Source organism: Daldinia vernicosa (assembly GCF_022497035.1).
Source record: "Daldinia vernicosa strain CBS 139.73 unplaced genomic scaffold F5Y00scaffold_8, whole genome shotgun sequence".
In the NCBI taxonomy this organism is placed as follows: Eukaryota; Fungi; Ascomycota; class Sordariomycetes; order Xylariales; family Hypoxylaceae; genus Daldinia; species Daldinia vernicosa.
The window spans coordinates 590,229-599,337 of NW_025953924.1; the positions used below are offsets into that span (position 1 = coordinate 590,229).

The 9,109-nt window shown below is 47.9% G+C and overlaps 3 protein-coding genes across 3 annotated transcripts; 1 reads left to right on the plus strand and 2 right to left on the minus strand.

Moving 5' to 3' along the window:
* Positions 1-383: 383 nt before the first annotated feature.
* On the minus strand, positions 384-1,653 carry F5Y00DRAFT_274296 (Stc1 domain-containing protein; the record flags this gene model as incomplete). The annotated part of the gene is made up of 4 exons (XM_048013336.1): positions 1,447-1,653; positions 1,157-1,394; positions 548-1,105; positions 384-491 (listed from the first exon to the last, which is right to left on the minus strand). The coding sequence occupies exons 1-4, from the start codon at positions 1,473-1,475 to the stop codon at positions 384-386; spliced, it is 933 nt and encodes a 310-aa protein (XP_047868015.1). The 5' UTR covers positions 1,476-1,653.
* A 2,030-nt stretch (positions 1,654-3,683) lies between these two features.
* On the plus strand, positions 3,684-6,027 carry F5Y00DRAFT_274299 (uncharacterized protein; the record flags this gene model as incomplete). The annotated part of the gene is made up of 4 exons (XM_048013337.1): positions 3,684-3,948; positions 3,996-4,342; positions 4,405-4,510; positions 4,608-6,027. The coding sequence occupies 4 exons, from the start codon at positions 3,684-3,686 to the stop codon at positions 5,981-5,983; spliced, it is 2,094 nt and encodes a 697-aa protein (XP_047868016.1). The 3' UTR covers positions 5,984-6,027.
* A 312-nt stretch (positions 6,028-6,339) lies between these two features.
* On the minus strand, positions 6,340-7,501 carry F5Y00DRAFT_228608 (aquaporin-like protein). Its single transcript, XM_048006657.1, has 3 exons — positions 7,452-7,501; positions 6,827-7,374; positions 6,340-6,731 (listed from the first exon to the last, which is right to left on the minus strand). Exons 2-3 carry the CDS (start codon positions 6,940-6,942, stop codon positions 6,398-6,400), a joined length of 450 nt encoding a protein of 149 aa, XP_047868017.1. The 5' UTR covers positions 6,943-7,374; positions 7,452-7,501; the 3' UTR covers positions 6,340-6,397.
* Positions 7,502-9,109: the final 1,608 nt, after the last annotated feature.

Genomic DNA, 9,109 nt, shown 5'->3' on the forward strand with positions numbered 1-9,109 from the left:
TGGGTGAATTGCATATTCGGTATTGATATTCGGTAGAGCAGCTTAACAGCCTACTTGTATCCTAAGTAATAGTCAGAGGCCACCTTGCCTTCTTGAGCTCGGCTCCTTTTGAAGACATGGACCCAATCAAGATCACACCCTTATGGATAGCGGAAAACTATTCTCAAATTCTGCTAAGGGGGGAGAGAGATTCACATTGTTATAATGCTGCTTATTAGAAAATACGCAGTGAAACAGAACGCATTATTAATTACTTTCGACGTCGTAGTTAGTACCTATTCACAACCAACTATCCGTGACCTTCAAACCCTGCGCTTATATGTAACAACGCAAGCTATTAAACCCATGCAATATGACCCCCGTATACCGTAGTTGAGATTTGCTTAATCGCTATCGCTATCACTACTATCGCTTTCAACGCATCGAAGATTGGTCTGGTCCGTCGGACGAGCCGCATAAGCCGGTGGCGCAAAGAATACTTTACGAGTGTCCTGTAGACTGTCAGTTACCAGGTAGTATAAACTAGGTATGACTTAGAAGCACTTACTCCTTTGAACCATTTTTTACCGGGCTGCTTGTTCGGGACCATGGGTGGCAATTCACTATCTCCCGCCGATTCCTCCTTCGTGGCCTTTTCGACACTCTTACCAGCAGCAGGAGCGAATGGGCTGTAGCCGTACAGCCGAAAAGCAGGTTCATCGGCAGGTTCATCGGCAGGTGCGGTGGAGCCGGCTACCGATTGAGGCTTGCCGTTATCAGTGGGGTTCACGTCGGAGGTGGCAGGTGAAACGGGACCCCTATGATCGGAATTGGCAGGTGAACCGGTGGAGTCGACGCCCCGCTGCATCGTGAAGGCCGATTGAACCACCATGGTATCAACCTCACCAACCTCAACTCCATGAATACGAGCCTGCTGGTAATCGGAAAGAACTCCGCTAGGTCTATCACCAACGGCGGAACGGGGAGACGCAATGGTAGGAGCCTCGCTTTGTACGCCCGTCGCCTGCGCCTGAATCTCGTGGGAGAGCAACTGAGAGTTGGGGGCACCGTGAGGGGCCTCATCCCCGTTAAAATTAACCACCCAGAGAGTGCAGGGTATGCATTGCTGTGGCGGTTAGTCAACAAGAACGGATATGGATAGGAAACTAAAACTTACAGCATTGGGGTCGTTACGTTGAGTCTTGCTGAAGTGATCCCTATGTTTCCACAGACCACAAGGACCATTGCACCTAATCTCTCGTGGTGCCGCTGTCTGTTGAGTATGCTCTTTGCAAATGAGCCCAGCATTCGCGGGAGTGACGCCATCGTCACGCTTGACCTTTTGCCATTTAGAAATCTGGTTTCGAGAGAACTTATCGGAGGCGAGCCACTCGCCACCAACAGCACATTTAAACCTAATCGCGATATTAGTAGGATTTAGAAAATATCACATCATAAAACACTTACGTCTCCGGAGTGCCGTTGCTGTATGCCATCTTTAACGTTGTTCGAGTATGACGAGTATAATGGTGATTATGATTGGAATAGATGTATCGCCTATCATCAATCCCAGTATTAGTTATATGAGTTAACGAAAGGCGCGAATCAAGTGAAATATCGGTAGAGCGTATGGGAAGAAGGGAGTTTGAATATCAGATGCGCAAGAAAGCAGACGTATTATAGCAAATAAATACGACCGAAGTCTTTGGAGATGAACGAGAGTAGGAGGGTTGAAAGCATGATAACGTACCTTAGGACTCCTTGAGCGATGGAAAATAATTGCGCAATGATTTGAGTTATCGAGTCGGGCAAGACCGATTTAAGAGTGCCGAAGCGGAATGAGAAAAGTGGAATAGAGATGTGCCTATTTTAGGTGAAGGTTGAAGTGATTTCCAGTTGCGAGCCTAGTCGCCGGGAGAGCGAGGAGAATCGGTTCAGTGGACTAGTGGCAGGCAACAGTAAAGCACACGAGGGAGAATTGATAATTAAACCTCGTGTGCTTATGTGATAAGGACGAATAGAAGTGTTGCTGGGGAGGCGAGAGGGTATCGTCTTGGAAATGGTGATTGTGTATGAGATGAAGTGAAGGAGATATTTTGAGGTGGAGGCGGAGGAAAGACTTAAGGTTTAGATTGAGAAGGAATAGTTATTAGGTAACCGCGAAGACTTTGCATACCAGGTAGGTACCCAATAGACGGTACGTTTATGGTAGGTACATCATGTGGCAAGCACCGTGGACCTAATAACTGCCAAACGCGTCAATAGTAACTAAAGTAGTAGTAAAGTGAGGTAGGAGCCGGCGCGGAAGGGTACTTTATAGAAAGTACTCTTGACGTTGTCTTTTCCCACGTTAAATACTTAGGTAGGTATCACGATAAGCATACGATCTACGTAGCTCCGTAAGTATGTAATGGCTATAATTTATATTTCTACGTGGCATGAACGTTCTCATACGTAGTATAATTCCGTCCTGGTTTAAAATCCACGTTAACAGACTCCTATAATAAGTAATCTGCCTGTCGTGACGAGAGGAATATGATTTATTTTAGGCACTCGAATATGGGAGGACAATCATATATAAATATCATCGTATCTAATATAAACTAAACCAAGAGGTTATAATAGAAAAAAACCCAAAGCTGTGACGTTTTCAAGATATGAGCTGGTCCACCTATGCGATGGTTTCGACGGCGTAATGTCTTGCAAACTCTACATTCTGCTTAGCTACCTGGTTTAAATCACATACGCCTAACTTTATCTCGGGGATAGGTATCTTAATAAGAACTTCAAGATTATAACATACCTGGGCCCTGGAAATTGAATTAGGAAGTGGTACTTATACGTATATCGTTCTTTTCGCGAACGGTGGCCTTTGGGAGTTTTAAATAGGGATACGACGCACGCTTTCGAATTTGAATATATTTGTAATACGTGTGATATGAGCATATACGATGTAAATCGGGAGTTTCGATGAAAGGGCATCGCAAAACGCAGGATGGGTGGCGGCTGGATCTGGTGGGATATATTTATCCCTCTTTCACACTATCGTGTATACTTCTCTGAGGATATACGCCATCCGATAATATCCTGTAAATATCATGGGAGAGGCCTGACTACCTTCAATTTGAATATAATATGTCACACATTCCCATAGGTGTATCCCCTCTTATACGGAACTAGACGCTACTGTCGTGTATACCATACGGCTCTCCTAAAACCAGACGTGCTAAAAAGACGCAACCCTCGAGAGTCCGCCCAGGGTATTACCGCGGTAATAGCCCGCCGGTGCCCCCCTTAGCGAAATATCACGGCCCCGTGGACTCTCCCGAAAAAAAAACAATTGTGCGCTCGACCATCCCTTTCCCACCCGAAAGCGTAACACCGATCGTATGTCGTGCGTATCACGTAGCTTTCTCCCGAACATCGATGCCTGAATAACAGGGATGATCCCATTCAAGATGCTAATCTGTCGCCCGGCTTCCGCCAAGGACGGTAATGCTCTACTGTGAGCACCCGTGAAGTGCGGGAGCCCTTGAATGAAGGCTTCAGCCGTTCAACTAACATTATGGCTTCCACCCCTTATATTAATAAAGTTTTGTAGATGATATATGATATAATATAGTCTGTTTCTAAATTGTCTTTATTTACTTTGGTATTATCTCTATTCCTATGAGCGGTAGGACTGTTCGAGTTTCTGGTTGATAATGGCAGAACAGCTCTCTTCGTACGACAAGGTCAATCATCCAAATATCCATACTCGTAATTGGGAGGGCCAAAGTATTCGCATAGTGGAGTCTAAGTATCCGGAGAACGGTGCGTCCCAACGTAGGCCGCTTTCTTGCGGCCACCCTCAAATGCCCTTCAATGGCGGCAGCCGCCCATCCAACTTAAGAGGCCTGAATAACTCGAATAGTTCAATACTAATGTCTACCGATTTTGTAGATGAGCGTAGAACAGAGGGAGATGAAGGTAAAATCGGTCTTCATAACCTCGACGCAGACGCTGATGACAAGCAGCCGAAGTAGCCGAAGGATATCAGGTCGCTAAGCCTCACCAGGGACAGTCAACTTCGAGCTCTTCAAACTCAATCACATCTTCTTCTAGAGAAAGTACAAGCACGACTAGCACGTCTGCTAGCAGAACCCCGCTAAGCCCGAAGAACACGGAAATAGGAGACACGTCGCGGCCAGGGGTCCGTTTTTCTGACCGCGGCCCTCCTCGTACGTCTACCGGCCACCCTACGATCTATCGACGATCCAGCATTGGAGCTGGGACGGTGGTAGAATGGGGTACCCTATTTGACGAGAACGGGTACGCTACCACGCGAAACAATCAGTTTCTTAGAGGCCTGGCAAAATATATTGTATGCTATATATAAGAAGAGAGATGTCGTAATATTAGCCACTAATACACCTAGGGTCACAGATCGATGATTTGGCACCTAACAGTAGTAGTCTTGTTATCACACCTGAGAAGCTCAGCGCTTTCTATTCGAGATATAGGATGGACCAAGAAATCTACCCTCTTATAGGTGAGCTTTGATCAATCTATTTATTGACGCCCGAGTATTATCGACTTGCAGGGTTTACACATGCGATTATAGGATCTTTGCTGAAGTAAATACACAGAAATCCTCAATTCCAGGGCTAGGGATGCCCATGATCGTCTCGCCGATTTCTTCACAGACCTGGACTGTCAGTACCATCTAGTACCGCTCGATTTCTACTCCCGGCCACGAGTCCCTGCTCTAACGCCCGCCGGATTCGCCCAGTATTTTACGACATGTATCCTCGCGCATCCCGACGAGGAATTCCGCCGCCTTGACAAGATCGTAGCGGATGTTCAGCTCGTAGCCGATACCCCCCCTATCGATGGCGAGCTCGAAAGACTTCCTAGACAACTATTTCGCAGTCAATTTCCCGTGAGGCACGATCCCAAGTCTAGGAAGATCCTGACCGCTGCGATTGACGACTTGATATACGACCTTAGACTGCTCGAGCCATCTAGCCCGAGGTCCCCACTGGCGCTTATGCCACCGCCACCGCCGTCGAGTACCAAAGACAAAAGTCTCGTCCCCGTAATTCGCCGTTATGTCATTCCCGAGGAGTACACACGGCAAGACCAGTACAAACTCGCCGCTGGCTCCGAGGCGGGACAACACTGCGGACGATACCTACAGAGTATGAATGGTGAGAAATCTGATCGACCTCCTACAGGTAACCGGGACTATGAACCCTACCACGAGCGGGAGCGAAGTCATTATAATAAAGAACCCAGCGGCTACCGGCCTGCCCCGTCAGGCGGTGCTGGCAGTATCGTACTCTATTCCCCAAGAAGCACGTACCAGCGCGCGCGGACTCCGCCGCCTAGGGGGCACCGGGCCTCGGCGCCAGACGTTAGCAGCGCATCTGCGAGCTATTTCAGGCCTGCCGGATACCTGCCGCCGCCGCCGCCGCCGCTGACCATCGCAGAGAGGCGCGGATACGCAATGAGCCTCGCGAAACCGGACGCGGCATCTGAGAATGGCGCTCGAGAGGAAACTAGGAGGCGTGAAAGCAGCGGCGGACGGATCGAAACGGAACTACCGCTAATAGAAGCCTCTGACCAAGGGAGCGGGAACGAGGGTACGGTCAGCAACAAAGCGCCGGCTTCGAGTCCGGCCGCGGATACGAACACTTCCTCGACGCCGCTAGTCGCCACCACGACCCAGCGGCAACACTCACGCCGCGACAGCAACGGCGGTAAGACAGGAATTACGAATTCGGCAGCGGTATCATCGGAGGTCCTAAACACCGGGGAGAAGAAGCACCACCACCATAGCCATGGGCATCACCGGCGTCGCAGCGTCGCGGAAGACGACAAAGGGCCGACGTGGGAGGAAGTATTAAAGTCGCCGTCGTCTTCTCACCACCACCACCGCCATCACCATCATCACCACAGAACGGAGAGTAGTAGTAAAGGGGGGAGTAGAATTCTGCATTCTCGCCGCCACTCTACCTATTAAATGAAATTTCTCTGATCTTGCTTCGTTCTGCTTGATCGAAAAGGGGGTGGGGGTAGGAAGAGTAAGAAAAAAAAAAAGAAAGAAAAGGAGGGAACGTAACATATAGGATCAAGATTAGGTCGATTAAGGTGTACTTAATAGTCATTCGCTACATACTTGGGTAATTAGGTGCGTTAGAGCTACGTGGGTATCTATGTTGGGTAGATTAAGTAGTTTTTGAGTGGAAAAGGGGAGATTGATCCAAAATCCGTTAATTCATATGATATTGCGGTTGGCTTGAGGTTTGCATTTCTAGTAATTCGTATTAATTGGAATTAAAATTATATTAAAACATTAAACTACTCTAAACCAAAGAACTACGATATCGCTACGCGTGCCACACATAAATATACAACAGCTATAACGCATATATACTCAAATGCGACCGGCTTCTAAACTTGTCCGTCCTCTATACGGCGTACTAACCCGAGCTACTCCTGCTGTCCCATCACCCCACGAACACACATGGTTTTCAAGGTGTTGTGGATCGGACTTAGGTTCGGTATGTGCTTCATTGTTATCATCTTGTTGCGAGTTCACTGTCTCGTACTCGAGGGCTTTGATGAAGATATAGAAGCTGGACGCAAGTAGCGAGCCTGGGATGGGGCCAATCCAATAAATCCAGTGGTAATTGTAGAAGGACCCTATGACGACGGCGGGGCCGAAGGAACGTGCTGGATTTACGCTTCCACCTGAATAATAAACTCCACTGTAAAATGGTATGTTAGTACAGTTCCTAATAAGGGATTTGAAGTGTTCTGAGATGAGCTGGGAGAAAAGGTTAAGGAATAAGGTGAGACGTACATAAGCTCAGCAATGAATAGCGACAACCCAATCCCGACAGGTGCGATGAATGTCCCGCGATGCTTCTCGGCAGCTAGCATGAAAATGGTGAACACGAGCTGGGCTGTGAGAAACATCTCGATGAACAGGCCCTGCACCGCCGTCGTTCCACCACCTAGACTGGTGCTTATGCTGAGCGGACCGGGCGTGAGACCGGAGATGACAGCCGCAGCCGCAATGCCACCTATAATCCACGGTATCGACAAGCATCATGCCCATCGTCACGGCCGGGTTGAATAGACTGCCACTGATGCGGAAGAAGACCTAGGCATTGACGGCAAGGTTCATGCCGAAGCATAGAGACATGTACAGCAACCTAGCTAGATCCGTGGCCGGGGTTTTCGGCAGGTTCGTGTTTACGGCATTGGTACCGCCGAATGCGAATAAGAGGAACATGAAGGTCCCCGCGAACTCGCTCATCGTCGCGATGAGGTGGTTCTTGATACTGCCTCCTACGTAGCCTACCTCTAGAACTTACCGCGATGTGATAGTTGCCTCACCTATCAACGCTACTGAATCTACGTCAGTGAGCTCCATTAATGGCAAAGGCCTTGGACTTTACTAGGGATCCGTCGGCATGCCGCACCTAATCCTTAGCTGTATATTCAAGTAGCTGGGCGTAGCGCCTCCTTTTCACTAATTCTTGAATCAGCAATACAATTAATTTGGAAATTGAAGAGAATATGCGGATTGCGCATCGTAGTGTCCGTCCTATTCGGCCATGTTTGGACTCTTGGGCACCCATTATCTTGCGCGCTCGTAAGGACTCGTGAATCTCTCGTCATCGATCTATCTCTAGATGAAATATAATTTCATCTGTTTGAACTAACTGACTGGGGTGGTGCTGAAAACTGCAGTCGAAATATCCGAGAAATCGTCACCTATGGGGTTAGTGTGAAGCGTGAAACAGAGTAGCCACATGGTTGGACTGGTCCATGAATCGTATAATGTGCTCATGACATCAATAGCACTGACCCAAACACTACAGAATTCAGATGCCAACACGAATATGTCTCGCGTCTCTCAACCAGAACCGTAGAAGTCTCTTCGAACGTGGCGTCCCTGTACACCCGTCTCTTACATACTACCTACCTACCTAGGTTAAGGTATCAAGACGAGGATGTCTTATAAGATGCCATAATGCTTACGCCACTGGGAAGAGTAGACCGAATTATATTGGCAACGGGAACGGTCTGTGTTCCACAAGCAGTCAGCCTGATCTCGGAGAGACATTCAAGGTTCCACTGTAAGCGATCAGGTCGATGAGTACATAAAAAGAAAATCCCGTAGGCGGTCCGGCCCCTCCTCTGGAAGTGTGCCTGTGCCTGGGCCTGGCGGAGAACAACCCGACAGTCAGACATGCAGAAATAAAAGCATAGCTTTGCAGCAGTAAGGATTTAGGATAGTAGATCAAAGGGTCTTGGAAGGAAATAGATCGGCCATCAAGGATAGTAGTAAAACGCTAGCTCCACGATCCCGAGCTGGAAAGCCCCTGGACTCATACCGCATTCGTGCTTCTAGAAGAAGGCGTCGAAGACCCGCCAATCTGCGAGCCCGTCCTTGGGATCCGGGGCTTATTATGCGCTTCGAAGGCGCGTTTTAAATTGATAAATTGAAATCGCAGACGCTTGAAAGACGCACCTTGCAGCAATAAGCATAGATGATATTAAACATGCATCTGTTATCGACATCCCGTCCTCCACCTTATTACCACTTGATGCGCCCTGGCCGTTCTTAAGTTCGTGCGACGCCGTAAGGACCATGCAGCCACGCGGGCAGTGTGATCCGTAGGTGATCGCCAACGGTCTGATCCCTACGGCTTAAGCAAGAGTCTGACTCGTAATCACGATCTTTTACTGTGTGTAGTGTATACACTAGACTGTGCCGTCTGCTATAAGTTATCATTTACCAAGACTCAATAAATAGCCGTGTTTACCGTTTTTCGAAAAGATGAAAAAAATGGTGTCAACAATCAACAATCAACAATACATATGGATGTTTACTGGCATTGTTGCATGATCTTGAATGGTCGAAACTACGTAATCTTTTGTATTGCGTACATATTCATGTACACACACGCGTGAGAATCAAGTTTACGCAGTCTGAAGTTTACGCGTTCTATCCTTGAAGAGCGGCAATTATGTGCATAATAGATGGGACCAGCAGCTTACCTAATGCTTAATGTACATGCATGTAGCTTAGTACTTGAGGTAACTATGTACATCAGGTACATACCTACTGTAT